General features: G+C 37.9%; 1 protein-coding gene across 4 annotated transcripts in view; it reads left to right on the forward strand.

Annotated features, from left to right (window-relative positions):
* The first annotated feature begins 3,862 nt into the window (after positions 1-3,862).
* The window catches only part of COL11A1 (collagen type XI alpha 1 chain), a 200,556-nt gene continuing 178,797 nt past the window's right edge, over positions 3,863-25,621 (forward strand). For all 4 annotated transcript variants that reach the window (XM_069479087.1, XM_069479089.1, XM_069479086.1 and 1 more), the window contains exon 1: positions 3,863-4,301. In XM_069479087.1, coding sequence (XP_069335188.1) covers positions 4,196-4,301 — 106 coding nt within the window. In that variant the 5' untranslated portion in view covers positions 3,863-4,195. The remainder of the gene's footprint in view (positions 4,302-25,621) is intronic.

The raw sequence follows: 25,621 nt of genomic DNA on the forward strand, positions 1-25,621 counted from the left end.
CACTCATGTATTAGAAAAACCGTAAAATGAATGTCAAACTGCTTAGTCATTTCCTTCTTAAAATAATTGACCTAAAGTTCAGAAAAGGGCAAGACAGGCAAACCATTAGGCACAGTAAAAGAGGGATTACATTCAAAAGAAATTTTCTTTTAAATATTTTAAGTATTTCTTGTGTGTACAAGAGTCCTCTCCCCCATAACTTCTCATTTAGTAAATAAAATTTGATGCAGTAATTTAATTATAGTAAAGTGTTTAGAGAAAATGTCTAATTTATATCTATCTTTACTTATACCTATCTATCTATATCAAAAATAGGAAGGCTAAAACATCAATATGAGAAAAGGCAAATAAATGCCAAGTGATCTAAAAGATGATACATCATTTCTAAAATCTTGCTCTCTAATCTACTTCTTCTTTCCCCTATTTCTACCTATTGTAATTTAAGGACTATTATAGAGCTTATTCAATTGATATTCTAATACTGCTTGTATTACGGGCATTTAACTAGGGACAAGGTGTGTTCAGTCTCCCTTTGGTTATTGAAGTTTCAATATTTCAAACATTGATTCTGAATCTGGATCCCCTGATTCCCAGAGATTTGTGAAGATATTAAGGGGAATCTATGAACTTTTCACAATGTTTAATAAAGCTCCATGGACACTGAAGATTGTTTAGAACATTTAAGTTTCCCTAATCTGACCTCTTAATCGTCAAATCATTATCGCAGTTTCTATGACAAGCCAATATAGATATTTGGTTAATATAAAATATTGCTACAAAGGAAGTGACTATATTTCCTCCCTTCCTTCCTCCCTCCCTCCCTCCCTCCCTTTCTTCCTTCCTTCCTGACTCACTCTGTTGCCGTGGGTAGAATGCGGAGGCTTCATCATAGCTCACTGCAACCTCAAACTCTTGGGCTCAAGTGATCCTCCTGACTCAGCCTCCCGAGTAGCTCGGACTACAGATGCTTGCCACAATGCCTGGCTCATTTTTCTATTTTCAGTGGAGATGGGGTGGCTCTTGCTGAGGCTGGTCTCTAACTCCTGAGCTCAAATCATCGTTGTGTCTTGGCCTCCCAAAGTGCTAGAATTACTGGCCCGATTCTTCCACCTTGTTTTTGAAAGGTTTGCAAATTAGAACTAATTCTACAAAGTTGAGAAAAATATCTTTAAACATTGTTTTTTAGTGTGATCAAATAAAGAAATATCACTAATTGTGCTTTAAACTGAAGACTTATGTCAGGAAAACTGTCATATTTTATTACATTTTGAATCTATGTATAAACATTTTACAAAGACTGGCTGAAAGGTGGTCTAGGAAATAATGGCACTGGAAGTTCCTCCAGTGGGAAGTCGAAGGTTGCCAAGGTGGATCTCTTCCGGCTTTCCGCTACTCCCTTTTGTCGTTTAGCATTATCTTTTGTTTCATTGAGTTCATCTCCTGTAAATCCATGGGCAGGTTCCTGGGAGGCTCTAGATCTGGCAGCTAGCTACAGGATGGAGGCATTCATAATTATTCCTCACCATGAATCTACTATGTTTCCTTCCAGAGGCATTAATTCAGACCAGGTTATGCCTAGCTGGGCAGTGGCCAGAGGAATTCAGACCACAGAGTACAGAGAGCATAAGGTAGTAATAACTCTATTTACCCAAGATACTTTGCCTGAAAGGACCCTTTCACTGCAGTGAGTAGGTCTGAGATGTGACCAGAAAGTAGGGCCTGCGAGATTGACTGCATCATTTCTTACCTTCCAGAAGAGTATCAGGCCATGGGACTCTTAATAAATCAGGAGAGCTATGAAGAAACAATTTGGAACACCATTTCTACACGTTGCTGCAAGCACAGTAACTCTCTCTAGCTATTGAATTGATTTAGGATTCTGGCAGCCTTACAAATATGTATTTCTAAACTTGTATGCACTTCACTGTTTTACATTTAAGAGAAGACCTAGAAATTAATTTTAAAATATACAAAGAATTGGACAGAAAAATCATGTTTTAAAAAAGTATGGAAACTGCAAAGACAAACAGATTTTTTATTTGTGAGACGATCAAGGATAATGAAGTTAGTAAATTTACCTGTATTTCCACTGTAAGGTTCTTATTTTGTAATTAATTGTACATTCCAGGTGCAAATGCAACATGATATTAAGTTATTTTATTAAATTATGTTACAACTTGAGGTTGTAATTTGAAGAGCTAGTGATATTTCTCTGCAACTGATTTAAGGCATCCCAAATTTTCTGCCAGCAGCATTACAAAGTATTTTTTGTACCTTTATTGTACTCTAATAGATAGACTTGATGAGAGAGTGGTTCTTTGTCCCAGAAAGTAACATTCATGTTGAAGGTATTTTCTACTTGCATTCCTAATTTTATATGCCTCTATTGATGTTATTAAACAATTCCATCTTGGGGCTCAATCTAGTCTCTGATCACCTTTCTTCTAACTCTTAAGACACATGAAAAGAAGATGTGATATAATCTATTGGATCATGAGGCATATTTTGATGACAAATGGAAAATTGGGCTCCTAAAGATTAGTGGCAGCCATAGCATTAGATATATGTACCTAATAAACTTAGTTGAGGACTCAAAGTAGGCCCTGACCAACGCCTGTAGTCTTTGTCAACAGAAAAATGTATTCATTCATTCAACGTATCTCTACTGCGTGGCTAATGTTTGCTGGCACCCTGTTGGGCACTGTTCCAGAAAGTCTTTGAGAGAAATATCATTGGATATATTAAGGAACACAAAGGAGTCAATAGGATGGAATAATTTTAACGTGGAAAAAATGACCTGGGACTCTATATTCCAGGTTTAAGAGGATTACTTCGAGGATGGGGTAAGTACAGAGGGAATTTAGGAACCTGCCTCTCCTCATTGCTTTCACTGGGGAGTGACCACACTTTCAGCTCCTGGGTCTCAGGGTCAGGACTGTGGGCCTAGCGGCTCGGAAGATTTCTGCTAGTTGCTTTCCTTGCCTTTTCTTCTCCCTCCTCTGCCTCCCTCATCCAGGATTAGGGTAGAATCAGCTGGAAAATTAAATTACTCACCCCCTTAATGTCAGCTCCCATAAATTTCTTTCTCCTCCGCCCTCAGAGTACAGTTCAGCTCTGTAAGAGGCAAAGCCCCGGAATGAACCTGGGGCTGAATTTAAACGTTTACTAGAGAAACCTCTCCAAGGAGAGCTTCCCTACAAACTCATGGGTTTTGACCTCTAGGGTCCCTTCCGTGCCCCTTTCATGCCTTTCTTCTAATTATCAGGTTAAAAAAGAATCGAAATACTTTTTCGGAGTAGGCAGCGCAAGAAGTCCGCGGGTTCCACGTCTGCCAGACGAAGCAGATTTTTGCACAAGGCTAAGGTTACGGCTGCCAGCCCAGGACTCCAGCGGTGTGTGGCAGATCAGGCGCTGGGCTCCTCCCCTCCCCCGCCGACGAACAAGAGGCTAACAGACGAGCGCAAGCAGACAAGTAGCTGTTTTTATTAAGCACAGAAGCTCCTTGAAAACTCCGTGCGCTCCGGGGCTCTCCTGCAATTCCTTTCATGCCCAGGGCGCCGGAGCCAAGCACGCGTCCCGCGTAAACTCCCTCCCATTTCTTCCCCGGCATTTGGGCAGGGGAGGCGGGAGGAGAGGAGTGGGAAGATGGGGGGTGGCTGGTGGGCTGGGCCTGCCCGGAGTCCCGATTCTCCGGCCGGGAGAGAGAGAGGGGGGCGGGCTCGGGGCCGCCCGGGCGCGGTGTGATTGGGTCTGACCCGCAGCCTGCTTGTCAGTTTCGCCCCGGGAGTGGGGGGGGGGGGGCGGGGGAGCGGGGAGGGGAGTGGGCGGGGGAGGGGGCTGCCCGGAGGCTCTCGTCCGGCCCACTGACGGCATGCAGCCTTTAGGGGCACGCTGTGCTCTCCGCTTGTTGGTTGAAGCCCCTCATCCGCCCTCAGTCTGAAGGCAGGGCCCTGCAGAGGACGGATCGGAGGGTCCCAGCCGGCGGGGCCCACCGAGAGGGAGAGGAGGGGGCGACAGACAGGAAGGAAGGAAACCATCAAATTCAAAAGAAAAAGCCCCTTGACTTCCCCCCCCCCCTCGCCGTCCCCAATGGCTGTGTAGCAAACATCCCCGGCGATACCTTGGAAGGGACGAAGTTGGTCTGCAGTCGCAATTTCGTGGGTTGAGTTCACAGTTGTGTGTGCGGGGCTCGGAGATGGAGCCTTGGTCCTCTAGGTGGAAAACGAAACGGTGGCTCTGGGATTTCACCCTAACAACCCTCGCGTTGACTTTCCTCTTCCAAGCTAGAGAGGTCAGAGGAGGTAAGAAAAAAAAAAAAACGGATTTGGGGTGGTGGGAGATTGCCGTCGGTCTTTCTCCTTCTGCGCCCCTCCCCCTCTTTACCCTTCCTCCCCGCCCCCCAAGGGGAAAAAAAAAAATTCCCTTAAATAAAATCCAGATTGTAGCTGCTACCAGGTTGGAAGTGGAAACTGGAGAGAGACAGAGAGAGATGGATGTAGGCGGGACAATAGTGGGAGAGGAGGTAGGTAGCAGGAAAAAAAAAGACCTGTCAGGCACAGAGCCTGCTGAAAATGCCCTCCACCACTTTTCAGCCTCTTTGCAAAGAGGAAAATATTACCTCGAACACAAGGGCAGTTATACAAAGCTTTTGTTTGAGGAACAGTCCTCAGGCTGCCCTTTGAACACATCTTCTGGTTTCTTCTGGTTCTAACTAATGGGAATATCTTTTTAAGGGTGAGCCGAGGAGAAAATGTAGAGAAAGGGTATAAAATGAACCTTGATAAAGTTCTTTGTCTGCAACAAAGTGAGAAACAGGCTGTTTTACTTTTGGGGATATAAGAGAAACCAGGGGGATGAATCTAGACGATTAAGAACACTTTGTGTAGGGGGAGTGGGGGTGGGGGTTGGCTTTTTAAGCAATTTTAAGTGGACAGAAATTGGCAGGTTATTAGGAACGTGTTCAAGGTAGGGGCAACACCTTCCCGTGCATTTCAGTCCCCTCCTCCCCTCTATGAGTCGCTTCCCCCTCCCCATTTCTTCTTGCAGGTTGGACGTGCTGGTCACTTGGAGAATGATGAAAGTCGCCGAGCAAATGGGGTGGGGGGAGGGGGGAGGAAAAGGGATCGGGAGGGGAGGGGAGGGGGCGTGGGGGGAGGCGGGAGGAGAGAGGTAAGGAAAGTTCCTACGTGGCACCACCAAATATTCAGTGACCAGACCTGCTTGGAAGTCTGCAGCCCCGTCAGTACCCAAGGAGGGAGAGCGACTTCCCTCCTCCTCCTCCCTCCTCTTCCCCCGCCCTTTCCAGAAAAGGCATCTGGCCGGAGCGGTCCGTTAGGTGCTGTAGACACGGCTGGCAGGCGACCGCCTCTGGAGTGCGGGGAGCCCGCGCAGCTTAGAGCGGAGAGCGGGCTTCGTAGGGAGTGCAGAGAGAAGCGGGGGGATAGGAAGGAGGGTGGGGAAGACAGGCTACGGGAGGAAAAAGTTGTCCATCCCGCAGGCGCCGCCGTTAGCAGAAACCTGAGACTGGCCCAGGGTCTAGATGCCAAGGTCTGAGTTCTCTAATGGGAGTTCGTCCTCCCAGGGGCCGAACTCTGCGACCAGGTGTGTATTCCTTCTGCTCGCTTACTGGCTTTCACCGTCCTGAGTAGCAGGCAGCGCTAGCTTATATTCCTCCGGGTGATTTTTCCTGTTGGATACGGTCTGAGCTTCATTAGGACCGTATCTGAATTTTGAAATGAGTTGCGTTAATTACGTTGAGTCATTCATTTTCACATTTTCAAGGATAAATGAGAAAGTCTTTGAAAGTGGGTCCATCGCAGAGTTTGCATTTTACCTTTGGTACCTGGTCACCGGTTGGATTGCTCAATGCTGTCCGCAGTTCTGCCCTCTGCTGGTTTTCTTTATTATTGGGAATTCAGGCTTCTGCCATAGTGCCTGAGGCCTCTTAATGTCCCTCTAACTACAGTGATGCTGGAAAAAGACACTTGATGAAGGAAGCATGGATATACCATTTCTTTTTCAGCATGTCTCACACACACACACACACACACACACACACAGACAAGAGTATTGTAATGGCGATTATTTATTTAAAAATAGAGAAACTGAGATTTCCTTTTTTAGTGACAGATGAAATATAAGCTCAAGTGACACCATTGTATGAATTCAGGGATTATTTCACTGAAGATATTTATGGTTCTTTTCTATATTGGACCTTTCTGTAAAGCTCTAAGAATATAAAAAATCAAATTTCTACATTTCTAATGCATAATGTTCTATTTTCAGTCTAGCTACGTACTTGAAACACTTTTAAATAAACATTTCAGTACCACATCAAAACAATGGAAAAATAACTTTGCCTATTGTTATAAAGCCAAGTGATGTGAGAAATAGCAAAGTGTAAGGATCAGATGTTGTTGGGTTTCTGCTTGTTTTTTCTGACGAAAAGTTTTGAAAGTCATGCGATAGTTTAGATATGCGTATTGTAAGATTTGGGTATTTGTTTTATCAAGTTGCTTTGGTGCTTATTGCTTAATGAGAGGCCACATATTTATTTAAACCTACTTTTGTAGACATTCCTGTCTCCTAATAAACTTCAAAAAGGAAACAGTAGTGTATTAATGCTTAAAACAAGAACACTGGCTTTCAAGGCGTGAGTCACCAGGAGGGAAAAATAAACCCAGTGTCGAGTTCTAATACTAGCCTTTAGATTTGTAGTTGAAGTAATGAGTGGTATATTATACTAGTTTCTAAATAAAAGTATTATCTCTCAGCATGATACTTTGCTGTTGATTTCACTGAGGTGCAGTGGTATGATTTGGTTGCTAAACCCAAAGATAATTTAAGATAGAGCCCATTTTCATATAAAATTAAAACATTAAGGCCTTAAAAAGTTCAGGGTTAATAATAAAGTTAGACTCTCAAGAATATAATACAGAGAAAGGTTCTTGGATGTGAATGGATTAAGGATTTATGCCAACACATAGTCATATTTTACTTTGAAAATTCAAACTATAACTTGGAAATATTTACCATACTTTTAAAAATTTTTCAACTTTTACTATGATTTAGAATAAAAAGTTTAGGTGTAATTTTTATAAATATTTAATTACATTAACTTCAATTTTATGTTTTGTGTATTTGCCAATGGTTAACAAATGATTTACCTCAGGAATTTATGGGTTTTTGTTTGTTTGGCAGTTAGTCCATTATACATAGGACCTGGGATTTACCTGGAATACATTGTGACTACATTATGATCCTGTTAAGAGAGATGATTTTATAAAAGGGTTTTTAGTAACAGTTTAAGTAAAAGTTAGCAATAATTGAGTACTAAGAAAAATAGTATCTAATTGAATTGTCCTTTTATTAATTAAAATGATATTCAGCCTTTGCCAATTAAGCCAATACTGTGTCTTGCAAATTGTTGATCAGTTTTGGGAGGCACTTTGTAAGCTAGTCAGCAATCTGTAGGAAGCTCTGCAGGAGTGTTGTTTTGAGTGCCCGGGATCAGCAGGTGAAATGGTGCTGGCTTCCAGAGTATGTGCTAATCCAACCTTGCAAAGAGATCAAATCTGTCCCTTTGGTCATTTAATCAGAAATCAGTTAAAAGATCAGATATGCCTCTGATAACAAATGCAGTGTTTACTAAGATTATTAATACTGTGTCTTTCCGTTTTTTACATTAAAAATTGACAAAGTCTGTAGTAGGGAAACAATGAAGAATAATAGATTGCTCATGAGAAACACCTTCCTGTGGGCTTTGTACACATAGCCTCAGTTTAGGTGGCACACATATAGTCAGTTTACTATAGATTCTTTCACTTAGTTGCCTATTAGTTTTGAAATTAGGCTTATGAATATCTTAAAGCGATAATTTGCTACTTTATAAAAGTTACTCTCTAAGAAGTATCTGCATAGTTTTAAACAAAATTATGAAGTTGCAAAATGAGAAATGTATTTACATAGATAGTGTGATTGATTATAAATGAATTACATATTTTAGATTCTATCTCTCAATTTGTGACTGAAATAGAAGAACCACATTGGTGTACAAGTTACATTATCAATAAGGTACAGGGAGTCATACATCACCTCTTTTCAAATTTTTGTGTTGGATTTCTATCTGACAAAAAGGAGTAAATAGTCACCTCTCTAAAAATATTCTTTCTGAAATAAATTCTCTTCACTCTGGTTAATTTATTGAGTCACTGCCTATTTAATGATAGCAAGGACTCAAATCAAGCTTAGTAGAGAGTGTGCAATAAAAAGCTGAGTTTTTAAAAGAAAAAAAGATGTTTAGATGAATTTTTTTAAAAGAGAATGCTAGTGCTAAAGATGATAGAAATTGCTAATTGATCCTACCTTCTCATTTAGTAAATGAGGAAACAGCTGAATACTCTCATAAAGACATAATAATATCCTTAGGGTATTCACGGGTTTTCTGAGTGAGACTATAATAGTGATTAAAAAATCTTTAAATAATAGAAGTCTAAGACTTGATGAAATTACCAGATAGTACTTAAATGTGTATGTACTGAAGTTTAGATTAGTGAGAAGGCAGATTAAGTGAAAACGCTTGATTTAAAGAAAATTGGATAACAGGGTTATAGAATGCATTTTAAAATTTTTCAGTGTCATAAATTTGGAGAAAGGTAATTTTTGATCATTTGTATACATAATTATGCGATTCTATAAGATTATCTGCATCAGAGTAGAAAGCATAATAATTTCCTTTTTTTTTTTTTTATAAATTTGTTGCTGGATTAATAGGGTACTTTTGTATTCTCTCTAAGGTTGTTAATGGAAGACCAGGGTCAACTTTGAATTTTTAGAAGCTAAGAATATTATATATTTATTTCAAATAAGGAAAATAATGACAAATTTCTGATATTTTATGTTAATTTAATTGATTGGGTGATATGTGTCATATATAGTATCGTTTTCATTAGTAAGTCAGGTAATCATTATGACACACTTCATTTGTGTTAAGAATCTTTTTCCAAGTAAGTGGCAAACTTGAGGGCTAAAAAAAGAGAACTTGCAAATTCTAATTAAAGTTGTTATTTTGGATTGTCAAAGCATCTGAAACTACATAAATACTTTTCCCTTCAGGAATCAATGATTCTAATTTATAGAAAATGCTCAGTGTTAATGGGTTACCAATGATATCTGTTGCGCTGTCAACAACCGTGACAAATTTTATTACCACATGTGAAATAGTGAGGATGTAAGGGAGGAAGAATTCAATTTTATATCTCAACATTTATTTCTAGAAGTCCAGTCTTCAAGTGTACTATTTCTACCAAGTTAAGAGTCTTTCTATCTTTAGGGAAAAGCAATACATGTTCTTAGGGTCCTGAAGATGATACCATGGAAGCATTTATCATGGATTGTTATACTTAGGATTAGCTCCAACAATTTATATAAACATGGAGTTTTATAAATACTGAGCCATCTCTATCCTTTTGTGTAATTGTTAATGATTATGTTTAGGTATTTAAAAGCCAGAATTTTATTGGATCCTAAATAAATTTTTCTTTCCTCCCTACCTTTGGAGAAATGATTAAGGGCAGTTGGTATAATCGTTAGGACTTCAAGGCAACTGCAAAAAGGGGACTGAGAGCTGGTCTGCATTTCTCCTTTTACTCCTCCACTTCCCTCATTTAATACTGAGGAAATGTGACCTGAGCTAGGAGTGGTGAGAGGAAACCAAACTTTTTTTTTTTTTTTTTGACCATGGATGTTTTGTTCCTTAGCAAAGAAGAAAGAGACATATACACAGATGTTATAAAGAGTTGCAATGTTCCCTAAATTCTCTCACTGAAGAATGCAATTTTCAGCATAATTTTTAGTATGCTCTAGTTTTAGACATTCTTCCCCTAATTTGTCTTGTAATTTAATTTAAAACCTGAAGGTTTTCTTTCTTTTTTAATTTTAAACTACCTTCTATTAATATTAGACTGCACCTAATATATTTATTTCTTCTTTCAAAACTCTAAGTGATTTTATTTTTATAGGCAACTATCTTTTTTTTTTTCTTCCTACTTTCAGAAGTGTCAGAACTCAACATGAACAATATTAGCTTGTAGAGAAGATGAAAGACAATTTTAAAGTGATTTAGTGAGTTATATCTATTTATCAGTTGCAGTCTTTGGCCTGCTACTGAGTTGGCTAGTGGTTCTTTAGACATTGGCTGATCACCAGACCTAGTGTTATCTGGTAAAATAAACTCTTTGCTTGCTGCGCATGGAATTAGAGACAGTGCTATTAATTTAGGAGAAAGAACTCAGAGAAAGGAAAGGTTATCATATTTCAGAGTAAGAGACCAGCTTAAATACGACTTGACAATTGAGAACTAAAACAAACCTGTGTAAAAGTGCTTTAGCACAATCAACTTTTGCAATTCCCTCAAACCTTCTTCTTCTTTTTTTTTTTTTCCTTAAAAAGCAATTCTTTCTTATTTTAACCAAATTTAATTGCTCTTGAATGGCCCTGTACTGTACAGGCAAATGAAGGTCCCTATTCATAGAACCTGAGCGCATAGAGTATCAGTGGAAGTGTCTTTCCTCTGTGGGACTGGCAAACTGACATCCGGGCTTAGAGGAGTGACCCTTAGACTGTGTGAGGTAGTTGGCTTTCCTTCCTCATACAGATTTTCACATGCGACTTCCTGAAAGGATGGCTGCCAGAAAGATCTGTAGTTGCAATCCTTGACGAGGCCAGTGAGAGCTCTAGTGCGCTTTCATCCTTGGTGCTCTTAGAGAGCTTTGCAGAAAAAGAAGAGCCATCAATATTAAAGTGACATCTTTCCTTTACTTCCCTCTTTGGACTGGAGTCTCACAGTGGAGCACTGCCTGCTCCTGGTGTCACTCTTCCTTTTGAATGCTAATGAGTTTTGGCAGTACTTCACTGGCTTTGAGGATACATTTGCGGGTCTAAATGGCTTAGCATGATGTAGAATGGCTTTCAGGATGTGGCCCCCTCTGTATGTCCAGGCTCCTGACCAGCTGTTTCAAACCTTCTCAGCCCTCCTCCCATGGACTCTGCACTTCACGTTCAACCTCTTGCCTGTATTCTCACCTGTCTTTGAACACTTTCCCTGGAATATCTGTTCTCTCCTCATCCATCCAACAAACACCTTCTCGTACTTCATCGTTCAAAATTTAACTCAAATGTCACAGTTCCGTAAAACGTTCTGTTATAGCTCCAGGCAGATATAATAGAGAGAGCTAATACTAAGTGCATGCTTAGTATGTACCAGGTTTTATTGTAAGCACCTTTTATATAGAATCTTATTTCATTGTGATAATTGTCCTGGAAGTAAGCTGATATCAAAATACTTCTTTTATTCATGAGAAAACTGAAAAACAGAGAAATTAATTACCTTGCCCAAAGTCACGTAGCTAGTAAGTGTTAGACCCAGAATTCGAACACAGACAATCTTGCTCCAGAGCCCTTGCTTTTGATCACTTGTTCATATTTACTTTCTTGGGTGTTCTAATGTTTCTACAGAGCCTTCTAGATTTGTGTTATAATTATGGTGCCCTGTGGCCTAACATTAATACACAAATCATTTAGCTGCACCACAGAAAGCATCACATCAATTGTGTGAAAAACTTGAGTGCTACCAAGGCCTATATATACCAAATATGAAGAGGCCTTGGCCAAGGGTGATGTTATAATTCAGGTGGCTCTTCGATTGCGCTGAAGTTCAATGATGGAGGCCACATCACTCTTACCATGTTAGGGACAAGCCTAAGCTTCAGTGGTGGTGGGGAACTTAAAGGAGAGTTGCTGGAAGCCATCAAATATTACTTTGGTTCCTTTGACTAACTTAAGGAGAAGTTGACAGATGTATCCATTGGCATTCAAGGTTTCAACTGGGGTTGTCTTGATTTCATTAAATAACAAGGACCCTGACAGATCACTGCTAGTTCTAATTAGGTTCCATTGCAAGGAACATCGGGTCTCATTCCACTTTTGAGATTGATGTACGGGAGTTTCAGTATAAAAATGTCAGACCTGATTACCTAAAAGCTATTTGGAATGTACTCAACTGGGAGAATGTTATTAGAAGGCACGTGGTTTGCAAAAAAAATAAATAAAACATTATCATTATTTTAAGAAGTACTCATGTACATGTCAGTCTTCCTCTAGGTCTAGGAAATGCTGGGAAGGTAATGACTGTAATCTAGTTTTATTTGTGTTCCCAGTGTCTACCATGGTGCCAGAATGCACAGTATCTGGTGTAGTCACTATTTTGATGATCAGTTATCTTCTGCTTTTACCCAGCAGACTGGAACAAGATAAAAATAGAGCTAACTTGGGATGGTGTGAAATGAAAGTTTGTTAGTAGTGATTAGCTCCCCCTGCCCCTTTTTAACTTACTCTAAATGTAAATAAGTTGGAGTTTAGCTTTCTCATCTGGAAAACAGTTTTGCATGTTCTCTCCAAAGATGCCTCTGAATATTTGCAGCTCATGATTAATTATATTACCTCTCAAATTGTGTTCTACTTTAAGATAGGAAGTGGTATTTTTGTTTTGACGGAAGCATAAATCATTGTTTCACTTTTCTGTTGCTGAGCAAGAAGGGCAAATTTAATCTAAGAATTATAATCTGTAAAAGTGATAATTGGAAATATTCCTGTAACATAAATTAAAGATACAGATTTTGTTTTAATGCTTTATATAAAAATGTATTCATTTATTGAACTTTTTATCTCAGCTTTCTGTGCTATTGGGGATTAATTGTCTGAGTTTGCTTGACAACTATAGAAGTAGTGGCTTGTCTGCTTTATGATTATTTTAATAAACTCATTCTTTCTTAGAAATTAATTTGTATGTTATGTATATTAGTGTTATTATATTATGAAGTATCATCTTCAAATGAGAAGTGTATAAGGCTTTGAGTGCTTCATGAGATTAATAGAGAGTTATAAAATTGTTTTGAACAAAGTTATATAGTTTTTATATTTTATTCCTATCCATTGTATATTTTAGTCACACTAAAATCGCTAGGACAGGTATCTTTATCTGTTTTATTCAGTGTGTCCAGAGCATCTAGAACAGAGCCCGTCACATACTAGGCATTTGAAAAATCTTTGTTGAATGAAGTGAGGGTGTTGGTGACAGCTCTAATGACTTGTCAATAGCCTAACAGTCTGACAAGTGATATGTGGTTATGCTTATCCGTTACTGTCAATGACTACAGAAGTATCTTGAACCTATTTCTGCTGATATTATTGTGATTTCCTGAAAATATCACTCTCTGTTTTACCTGGAAGCCAAGCTATGACCTCTACCCTAAGCACTCTGCCACTCTGCTAAACATTGTTTTTTATTCAGAATTTGTATATTATCTCCTCTAGAAATATTTCTCTTCAACCATGAAGACTGGGGCGGTTGGTTTTGCATAACATCCTAAAGCACACAGTGTTTACAAACTGAAATATTTGTCATAAAATATTTTTGATGCTATAATGAAAGTAGGACAAGCAGTTTTTTAAAGTTATACTTTATATGAATTATGGTCATCATAAACTTGCAAAATATATAAATAAATGATCTTCCTATTTTATAAGAGAGTACATGAAGCAAATACGTCTATGTATTTATCAAATTTGCTGCAAGACAAAGTAGTAACTTAGCATTTCTAAACCTTAGGTGATTGTTCTTGTTATCACCCAAATCATAGCATCTATAAGAACAAGAATTGCAAATAGTGATTTTCATTTCTGAGGATTAATATATTGGACCGTGATCTCTATTTTTATTATTTGAGAGGACAAATTGTTTATTGTTATTTTTTTAAGTCTTAAAGTTTTCTTTGTATGGAAGTTATATCACATAGAGTTTTAAAGTAATCATGTTATTAATTAACTGTAGTTTTGAATAATATTGGTAGGCTGTCAACTTCTAAAATTTTATTTCTAGCCTGGAGTTCTCTTGAACTCCAGACCTGCATACTTGACTGCCTATTTGAAGATTCCTAATGACATTTATTAAGTCATCTCAAATTTAGTATGCCCCAAACTGAATGGCAGAACTTTCCTGCTGAATACTGTTCCTCGCAGAGTCTTCTTCATCTCACTTAATGGCAGCAAAATCGATCATGATGGTTGAAGCCAAAAACCTTGGAGTCAGCTTTGATTGATTTTCTCTCCTACCCCATATCCAACCTATCAGCAACTCCTGTCTGTTTTACCTTCAAAATATGTTCAGAATCTGCCCCAGTACTTCATTTCTCAGTCCAAGAGAGCAACATTTTATTCCACTCCAGTGCTCCTATAGTCTGTCCTCAACATAACAGCCCCAGTGGTCTGAAAAAATAAGTTGAATGGGAAATCTCTTCACCTTCCTCTCAAGTTTGTTGTGGATCTAAAAGTGCTCTAAAAAGTTAAATCCATAAAAAGTAAGTTGGTTCACATCATCCTTCTCCTCTTAACCTTCCAATGGTTTTCCATTTCATTTGGAATAAAATCCAGCCTCCTTGAAGATCCCGCACGACAGTCTGCTTTCAGTATACCCTACCTTTACTTCTCTGACTTCGTCTCTTACATCCTTCTTAGTCCCTTTGCTGGAGAGAGATCTGTCTCTGTGCATTTCCTTCAACATTCTGGGCCAACTATTGTTCTTTGCACCTGTTGTTCCTTTTGCTTAGAATCATATTCTGCAAAAAGATCAGGATAGAGGAGCCGCCTTTGACTTTCCAGACTTTGCCCAAATATCGTTTTCTTATTAGGGCCTTTCCTGTTCTTTTTCTTTAATATTATAATCCATGCCTCTGCAACCCTTCCTGTACTCTTTTTGTGATTTATTTTTCTCCTTAGCACTAATAAAATAGTGCAAATAGAAAATAATGATGTGTTTAAATTAAAGATACAGATTTTGTTTTAAAATAAAAATGTAGAATTAGATAAGTTTGGAGAATTAGATAATTACTTAAGCTTTCAGATGTTAGCAGCATCTAGGCCAGATGTATCCAATAATTCCCATAGTTTTTCATTTCATTTTACCTATTTGCACATAGTTGATATGTCTACCAAGTCCCACATAATAAAGTGTTTTTCTTATTTGATGGACACTATGGATATTGATCCAGATGTTCTAAGAGATTATACCTGTGTAGGAATGGTAATGAGAGTTTACACTTTGTTTCATTAGTTTAAGAGCAATGATGATGGTTATCTAGAAAGTAAATGGGAGATATTCCCAGCTGCAGAACTAAAAAGCAATTATAGAATAGATATTGTCAAGGAAATGTATAAATATGTTAATATTCAAAGAAAATTTATTTATTGTTCTTAATCAAGGCTAAATTCAGGATCCTTAATTTTATGTACATTTGTCCCTTGAACAAGGCGAGGGTTATAGGAGCCAACCACACACACAATTGAAAATCTGTGTATAACTTCTGACTACCTCAAAACTTAACTACTAATAGCCTACTGTTGACTGGAAGCTTTACTGATAACATAAAGTTGATTCACACGTATTTTGTATGTTATATGTATATATACTATATTCTTATAATAAAGTAAGCTAGAGAGCAGAAAATGTTAAGAAGTCAAAAGGAAGAGAAAATATATTTATTATTCCATTCGTTAAGTAGAAGTGGATCATCATAAAAGTCTTCACCTTCACAATCTTTATGTCCAGTAGGCTGAGGAGGAGGAGGGAGAGAAGGGGTTGGTCTTCTTGTCTCAGAGGTGGCAGAGGAGGAAGAGGTAGAGGAGGTGGAAGGGGAGGCAGGGGAGGCAGACACAGTTAGTGTAATGTTATGGAAATACATCATAATTTCTGTCTGACTTTTTTTGCTTTTTCATCTTTCTAAAAATGTTTCTGTATGGTATCAGTTCTTTTTCCCTTGTTTTCTTTAATTTCAATGCCCGTATTATAGAAAGGCATATGTTGTAAAAGAAGTCAAAAGCGTATTGAATTATCAGAACCCTTCTGCCGTATTGTCTAACGTCAATTTGTGTTCTCGCGTTGCTTCATCTATGTCTTCTTCCTCATCTTCGGGCACTGGTGCGGAAGCACTGCTCTCCATCCATTTGTCTTCTGTTAATTCTTGTGGTGTGGTGTCTATTAGCTTGTGAATTTCTTCAAGACCCATATCTTGAAACCCTTCATCCCCCACCTTGTTTGCCATATTAGCAGTGTTTTTCATGATTTCCTTTCTGTCATAAAACTTGAGAATTCATGCACAATATCTGGGCACAGTTTTCTCTAGCAGGAATTGATTGTTTCAGGCTTGATGGCTTTCATGTCTTTTTCTGGCATCTTCAATGGTATAATCCTTCCAGACTTTCTTGATGTTCTTTCTAACGGGGTTTTCTTACATAGCGTTGACAGTCTTTTCTTTAGAGTACAGTGTGTAATGAGACTTAAAGGACCTTATGATCCCCTAATATAGAGGCTGAAATAGAGATGTAATGTTTGGGGGCAAGTAGACCACTTCAACACCTTCGAACTTGAACTCAGGGGGTTCTGGATGGCCGGGGACATTGTACAATATTAAAAGAACTTTAAAAGGCGGTTTCTTACTGGCTTCAAGGACAAAGAATTGATAAAACCAATCCAGAAAAAGGAATATTGTTGTCTATGTTTTCTTTTTGTACAACCGAAAGACTGGCAGCTGGCGCTTATCTTTCCCCTTCAGGGCTCCAGGGTTTGCAAATTTATAGATAAGGGCAGTCCTGATCATAAGCCTGACAGAATTTGCACAAAACAGTAGAGTTAGCGTATCCCTTCCTGCCTTAAATCCTGATGCTCACTTCTCTTCCTTACTAATTAATGTCCTTTGTGGCGTTTTTCCAGAAGAGGGAGCTTTTGTCTACATTAAAAACTTGTTCAAGCGCTTATCCTTTCTCCTCAATGATTTTCTTAGTGGTGTCTTGGCACTTGTCTGCTGCCTTTTGGTCAGTGGAAGCTGCTTCTGTTATCTCGACATTTTTTAAGCCAATCCTCTTTCTAAAATTATCAAACCATCCTTTGCTGCATTAAAGTCTCCAGCTTTAGATCGCTTCACCTTCCTTTTGCTTTAAGTTGTCATATAATAACTTTGCTTTTTTTTGCATCATATTAGTATCTATTGGTATGCCTTTTTTATGGCAATCCTGCATCCACATAAAAACAGCATTTTCAAGACAAAATAAAAAAAGGTATTTTTGCAAAAACTGCAAGGTTTTTGCACCCTCTGGTGTAGCTGCAGTGATGGCTTCATGGATTTCCTTTTTTTTTTTTTTTTTTTTTTACAATGGTCCTTATACTGGATTCATTTATCTTGAAATGGCTGGCAATCACAGCTGCAGATCTCAATCTATGGTACATATCAAACAATTCAACTTTTTTTGTAATGTTATGACTTTTCTCTGCTTCTTGGGAGCACTTCTAGACCATTAGTGGTACTTCATATGGGTCCCATGGTGTTAGTCAAAGTTTATAGTATTGTACTAAACACAAATGAAAAGTACATGAGAACTGCAAGAGATGCCTTTTTCTGAGATACTCAATTTACTAGAGAGATGAACTATGATTAGCATCACAAAGCGGTTTAAGTGAATACTTGCAACACGTGAGCTTACTGCAATAGCAACTGGAGGTGGCCATGAAATTATTATAACAGTATAGTAAGAACTACAGTTAAATTTATGAAGTTATGATTTAATACCACATCTTTGCATTTGTTTACATTTCTATTGCAAATGGTGCCATGTATGGTCTGTGTGTGCATAAGTTTGATAAATTTTAAATTTTCATACTATATTTATATATATTTTATGGTAGTCAATGATGGTAGCAAATGATAAAATAGATTGGTATCTACATATATTTTATGCATTCATGATATACATAACTTTTTCTAATTTTTTTGATATTTTTAGGCTATGTAGTTTGCAGTTTTTTCAGATTGTTACAGATCTCCAAAAAATTTTCCAATATATTTATTTTTAAAAATCTGCATGAAAATGGACCTGCACAGTTCAAACTTTTGTTTGGGGTCAACTGTATTTCTCATAATCCCTAAATAAGGCAGTATTAAAATCATAAACAGTCAACAATGGTATGTGAATACAATTGATTTTAATTGAGGGCACATTTTTTCCATTTTCTACTTCAGAATATTTCACTATGTGTTTTTCTTAACCTTTACAATTATGGGTTTTATTATGCAATTGATTTTTTAAGCTAGTATTTTCACAGAGTTGTAAGAAAGTATATTTGCATTTGTTCATTAGCTTTCTATTTTCTTTTCTTTTTCTTTCTTTCTTTCTTTTTTTTTTTTTTTTTAGACAGGATCTTGCTCTGTTGCCTGGGCTAGAGTGCAGTGGCATCATCATAGCTCACTGCAACCTCAAACTTCTGGGCTTCAATGATCCTCCTGCCTCAGCCTTCCGAGTAGCTGGAACTGTAGATGTGGACCACCATGCCCAGTTAATTCTTAAATTTTTTTGTAGAGACAGGCTTGCTATGTTGCACAGGCTGGTCTTGAACTCCTGGTCTCAAGCAATCCCCACCTTGGCCTCCCAGAGTGCTAGGATTATAAGCATAAGTTACCACACCTGGCCTAGGTTTCTATTTTCTAAACAGATAGTACCAATATGCTTGTTAGGTGCTTGGTTTGATGAAATTAAATATAAAATTCCTAAAACTCCAGGTTATTGGTTTATATTGTATTTGTCCATGTCATTCTCAATTTAATATTATTAATTGTTCAAATATGAAATACTCAATTTTTTTCAGTAATGTCCATCTAAATCTTGAACCTTGAGATACTTAAATTTATTTTATTTGCATTATTTATGTGTATGTGTAGAGAAATATATTAAGTAGACATAGTATTATTAATGGCAATATATTTTAGCTGATTATAGAACATTTTTTGGGAAAATTGATCTCTAAATAGTATTATGTAACACAGCCCATGTCCAGGAGGATTTAATGTGAACTATACAACTATAGTGGTTTCTTATATAATTTACAATTTACTAATACATCTAAGCAGTTAATTTTTCTCATATTTACTTTTTAACTATAAAGATTAGATTGCAAAATATAAATAAAATGTATGGTAATTTCAGTTAAAATGATTCTTTTGTGATGTAAGAAAAATATGTGATTTTTATTGGCATTATTTGCGTCACATCATTGTTTGAAGATGAACTCCTGTACCTATTTAAATATGGGAGAATTTAGGTCAATATGTTTAATTGTCTAGTACTTCCTGTTGGTTTATAACACATGGTTGGTATGTGGCATATATGTATTTAAAATAAATGAAAGAATAGAGTCAGAGGAAAGAGCCTACTATACTAGATTTTTAAACCTTTTAATATATAACTATCAGGGTTACTGTGTTTAAGGTATATATCAATTTCTCTGCAATGAAAAGAAAAAAGTATGAAAAGAGAAAAATGCTAATCATATCAGTGTATTAATGTCAGATCATACCACAGGGTGAGTGGTGAACATGAAAATATAGATTTGAGGCCCATTTGGTTGCTTAAGCTAAGTTCCAGGAAACCTCCTGAGGTTGTGTGTATCTGGAATAACATATGAGCGTGTGGGAGAGATTGCTAAACAGTACATAAATTTCGTGGATGATATCTAATGAACATTTTAGAGATGAAAACTGTTCAGTATTCTACTGTACTGCAAAAAGGCTTCCCAAGGTAGTTGGAGGAAACAGATAACAGGAATCGAATTAATTATAGCTCTGGGGAGATGTGGATGGCGCTCGCTGGAACTGTTGAAAATGTTCAGAAAGGTTGACATTTTTAGGGAATAATAACTTAATAAGTATTATTTTTTGAATATTTATTATGTATTAGACACTATCTGAAGGTTAAAATTCCTTATTGCATTTAATTCTCAAAGTGGGCTAAATTGAGGAAACTAAGTCTTGGAGGGGTGAGTAGCTTATCCAAAGTCATACAGATAATAAATACTGAATTTGAGTTCAAAGTTGGGCAGTTCTGACTACAGAAACTGAGTTATTTGTTGTTTATGTGCTTGCCATATTATAGTTTTTAGACTTTTTATTAAGAGTCATGATTTTGAAATATAGCAAGTATTGGCAGGAGGTAAATTGTAATAAATAGTCACTTCTCTTTTGTCTTTTTTCTGTCAGTCCTATATCCCACTACTACATGCTCAAAGGAGGAATCTTGGCTTTTTGATACTCATCTGGAGCCATAAAGCATTTCTTGACTGGATAGATAATGGTTGAGAACTTTTTCTCTGTTTTATTTTATTTTTTATTTCTTTCCCTAATGGTATGCTTCTTATGTGGTCTTTGATGTGAGGTACAAGGTGAAGGTAAGTGCCTTTCTAGGAGTTGGGAAAGCATCTGTATTAGAAAGGCTACTTCATGCCTGTGTTCTTGCCATACCTGAATCAAACAATGGAAACAACCAAACTTGGAAAGCTCTACAAGTTGTTGGTAAAGGTCACTTCCAGCTCTCTTTTTTCCTTCTCAGATTGTTGGGAAAGATGCTTCAACCAGATGTAGCTACTCCTGTATTCATTTATTAAGCATGTCTTCATTGATCATTTACTGTGCTTTAGCCACTAAGACTTGGAAATATAACAGTGAACATCAATAGCACTAATGTTCACTTTCAAAGGGTTTACAGTCTATCAAGGAAGGCAGATGATAAACAATAAATTACATGCTCAGCAGAGAGAGAGAGAGAGAGAGATAGATAGATAGATAGATTAGGTGATGTAAATATGTAACAGGAAAATCATGACCATCATTTAGACACACACTGTGCCTGAGAGCCTATGGTCTAGTGCCAGAATGACATAATTAAGCAAGCAAACAAAATAGAGTGTGGGGCTTTCCACGGGGAATACAGATCACGTGGGATCATAAGAGAGGGTCACATAATCTACCTGGGAGGGATAAGGAAAAAATTCCTGGAAGAAGTCATGCTTAGGTTTAGACCAAATTGTGGCTAGATCTGAATCCACCATATTTCATCCCTGGCTGCAATTAGACTCAACTGAGAAACTTTTAAAAATTGTGGATGCCTGTTAGCTGGGTGTGGTAGTGCACACGTGTGGTCCCTGCTACTCTGGAGGCTGAGGCAGGAGGATCACTGGGGTCCAGGCATTTGGGTTGCAGTGAGCTATGATGACACCACTGCACTCTAGCCTGGGTGACAGAACGAGACCCCGTCTCAAAAAAAAAAAAAAAAAAAAGAAAGAAAAAGTGGATATGCCTGGGCTCCATCCCAGCCCTTCTGGTTTATTAGATCTGTGGTGAGACCCAGGCATCCACATGCCTTAGTAGCTCTCCGGGTTATTCTAACGACAGGGTTGAAAAATCAGTCAGCTGTCCTCAACCAATCGAGGGAAGACAAATAAAGGGGGCAAGGTACATTTCCGAAACTGACAGAAGTTTATTCTAACCGGTGCAATAAATTTGGCAGGTGGGCAAGTGGACAGGTGTTATTGTAGATGGCTTTCTTGGAGTTCGTGGCAGTGAATTCCTGACAAAGATGGGATTTTTCTCCAGAGGTCTTCAGCGGCCATGGTGCATCCAGGGGGAATTTGGAAAACCAAATTTGTTTAGTATTGATATGTTGGCAAGCATGACTGCTTTCCTTGAAATCTGTGCTCTCTTGTACCTGTGCTGCCATATTTGCTGTTTCTTTCCCTCTTCTCTTCACTAATGAACGCCTATTCATCCTCCAGGACTCAGCTTAAACGGGCTCCATAGTAGATATTTTAGCCTTTGTGGGCCACACTCTCTCTGCTGCAGCCATGCGACTCTTGTCACTGTAGTACGAAAGCAGCTATGGATGTATATAAATGAATGGGTGTGGCTGGGTTTCAATAAAAGTATTTATGCATGCTGAAATTTAAATTTCATACAGTTTTCATGTGTCACAAAGTATTCTTCTTTTGATTATTTTCAACCGTTTAAAAGTGTAAAACCATTGTTATCTCACGTACCATATAAAAATGGGCAGCAAGGGGGTCTTAGCCTATAGGCATAGTTTTCCCTGCCACCATTCTAAGGCATTGCTGCACATACCAACTCAGTTCTGATAAAAACTCTTTGAGGTAAATAGCTTTCCTATTCTCATTTTACAGAGGTGGAAGCTGAGGCACAGGGAAGTTAAGTAATCCGTCCAGATTACACAGATGCTAAGTGGGAGGGGTGGAACTCAGACGCAGTCTTGCTTGCGATGTAATGCTGCTGTTCCCTACTGGTCATGGGAGTTAGCAGAGATGCTTGGAGGAGAAATAGAGATGAAACAGTCAAAGCATTGTGAGGTACTAGATCAGCAATCCATGTGGATGATGAAGGCAACAGAGGAGAAAGGATCAAAGACCAGGGATCAAACTGATCAGCGAATGGGTGGTGGCATTCAAAAGGTCAACAGAATACAACAGAGAATGCACAGTAGGACCTCAAAAATTTTTGTTTCAACATTAGAGAGCCCCGTGAACTTCAGAAGAAGTTGCTCCCATCTATTTTCACATTATTGTGTTTTACATTCTACTCACGTTTTATATACTCTGTGTTGTGTGTGTGTGTGTGTGTGTATGCATGTTTTTGAAGGGAAAAAGGCAAGGGTAGGCAAATAATTAAAACCAAGAATGCAAGGTGCTATAATAGAGGTTGGCGCATCTAATCTATGAATAGCTTTGGGAGATAGGGAATACTTTCTGGAGAAGATAACACATCAGTTATATTCTACTCATTTTTCAGGTGAGGAGGAACTAAGTGTTTCAGACGGGGGAGGGGGGAGGGGGGGAGGGGAGTAGGGCTTACAGAGGCCCAGAGGTAGGCAAAAGCACGTGGTGGTTTCTGGGAAGTCTGAGTTCAGTCTGGATTGAGTACTGAGTGAGGAGGGAATTAGGGGTAATGAGAGATAAGAATGGACGTACAGTGGGGGGTAGACTGGGAGGATGAATGGGTGTGTCCAGATTATCAAGATTGTGCATGCGAGGAATGTGAATACCTTCCGAAAGTCAGCCCAGTTCTCTGAAGGAATTGAAGCAGCAGAGTGACATGAGGTATGGATTTCTGGAAGCTCAGTCAAGCTGTGGCATGCAGATTGAAGGGCAAGGGCACGCAAACCAGTTAAATGGCCATGAAGTAGCAGACTGGGCACTGATATCCTATTGTCTCACGTAATAAACCTATAAGTATGCAATAAAATACAAGAAAATATTACTGAAAAAAATACTGTGCTGAATTGGATACATCTGAAATGCTTAATCATGGTCTGTGCCACCAGTTGGCAACATAGAAACAATGACAATATTAAAGGCATTTAAGAATTGCTTTGAATATGGAAATTTTACTTTTTTTGATATATTACATTCAGCCATAATAAATTACCGCTTTTAATCTTTAAATAGTTGCAGTTAGCAGAATATAAAAAATAGTTTTCCTCCATCCATATGTGTATGTATGCAAAACAATAGAATCTATATTGTGACAGTTTATTAAATGCTATGATTATGAGGATTATGAGATCAAGTAATGAGCAGAATTTCCAAGTGGCTTACTTTATTATTTAGTTTACTTGAAAGAAAAACAATTTAAGACTTGATGAACTGAATTTTACTTTTCTGTAACTTGGTATACCTTTTTAGAAAAAAAAAATACTTGAAATCTTTATTCTATGTCCCTATTTTACTGTCTTTTTAAGGAGTATGCTCTTGGAAAAGGTCACCGTGTTGAAAGACACTTTGGAGAAAAGGAGAGTTGTGGTCCATTTTATGTGTTATTGACCTGTGCTCAGTTGTGACCATGACCATGGGGCTGCATTCTTTTCTTCCCAGAAGAATTACAGCCTTTATAGCTGTGTTCATGTCTGTCCTGGAGTCTTTATTCAGTTTTACGTTTGAGAATGGCTTCAGAGCAAGAAAAGAAGATAAAATAAGCAGATAAGATGCTGTGGCTTTTAGAAATATTCTCCTTCAAAGTCGTTTATATCCTAACATGAATTGAGTTTAATTTAAAATAAATATAAACATCAGGCATCAATTAACTAGTTCGAGATAGTTTTAATATTAATGTATTATAGCAATGTTTTCAGTCTATTTTTGCAGAGGTTTAATTTGAGGGTATAGCAGTGAGGGTGGTGAAGTGGAAAGAGCATAGAGTTGATATTTACGTAGACCTTAAGGGTAATTTTCCTTTGCTCTCTGATTCTCACTTCCCTCCTCTGCACAGTGGGAATAAGAACATATGGTTTGAGAGGGTTAATTCCTATAAAGGACGTGGCAGTGACCGGCACATATTAAGCTCTCTGGCCATGCCAGTTATTATAATTATTTTCTTAGTTGTAAGATAAGAGAAGACAGTAAAAATGGTCAAATATCACATTGGCCTAAAAAAAAGTCATCCATTGCAAACAGGAAAAATATCTTCTCGAATACCATTATAATTTTATATCTCAGGCATGCTGCTTGATACATTGGCCAGGACGTGGCCTGCTCTGAATATTTAGTTTATTTTTGAATACAGATAGACAGACAATAGAATATATGAACAGCAGGCCTTAAATAACATTGTTTACTTCCACATCATTTTCTTATAACATTAATTAAAAAAAAAAAAGTTGATTCCCAGCCTGGGCCATTGTCTGTTTAAGGTTTGCCCTTGTCTGTGTGGGTTTTCTCTGGGGACTCTAGTTTCCTCCCACATCCCAAAGATGTGCAAGTTAGGTGAATTAGCTTGTCTCCATGGTCCCAAGGAGTGAGTGTGGGTGTGGGTGGACCCTGTGATGAAATGGCGTCCTGGTGAAGGGGGTTTCCTGTTTTGCATTCTGAGCTGCTTGCATAGGCCCCAGCCACTTGTGACCTTGAACTGGATTAAGCAGATTGGAAAATGAATGAATGAATAAATATTATCGTCAGATAAAAATTTATAAACTCTACAGTAATCATCCAAATGCTCGACAATAAGGGATATCTGAGAACAGCACCCACGTTTGTGATTGTTTCTGAACTGCTTGGTGGTAGGAGGGGCTCTTCACAATTTTCACTTTGCAGACATTCATTCCTCGATTTAACCCGCCGCCGCTATGACTGCCGTCACTCACTGATTCACCAAAAACGGAGTAAATAATTGTCTTACTTGTTTTTATGAATCTTTCTTAAATGTCTGTATAATTCACATTTAGTTCAATTCTAAAAATTAGAAGTGTTTTGGGTCTTTATTGAGAAGTTTGGTGATGTTTTTGTGACCAGAAATATGCCATAGGAACGTGACTCTTGCTTGTATCAATTATCCTATGGTAAAATCGGTTTCATTAAAGTCTTTTCACCTAAAATCACAGTTTCCTAGAACCTATCCACGATGCTAAGTGAGGACTTCAAGCCATATTGGGTAATATGGGTTCTAAAGTTTGTTTTTGTAACAATACTTGCACCACAGTATTCATGTCTTGACTTGCTTGCTAAATTAAATAGGTATGTAATTATGGACCAGGGAATTTGAGGGTCTAAAAAAATCCAGTTTGTCCTTTTCTATCTGGCATATTTCATGCAGTGTAATGTTTTGAGGGTTCATCTATGTTGTAAGATATGTCAGGACGTCTTTCCTTTTATGAATAATTATATCACATACACTACATTTTGTTGATC

The sequence above is a fragment of the Eulemur rufifrons genome, chromosome 8, assembly GCF_041146395.1.
Source record: "Eulemur rufifrons isolate Redbay chromosome 8, OSU_ERuf_1, whole genome shotgun sequence".
NCBI lineage: Eukaryota > Metazoa > Chordata > Mammalia > Primates > Lemuridae > Eulemur > Eulemur rufifrons.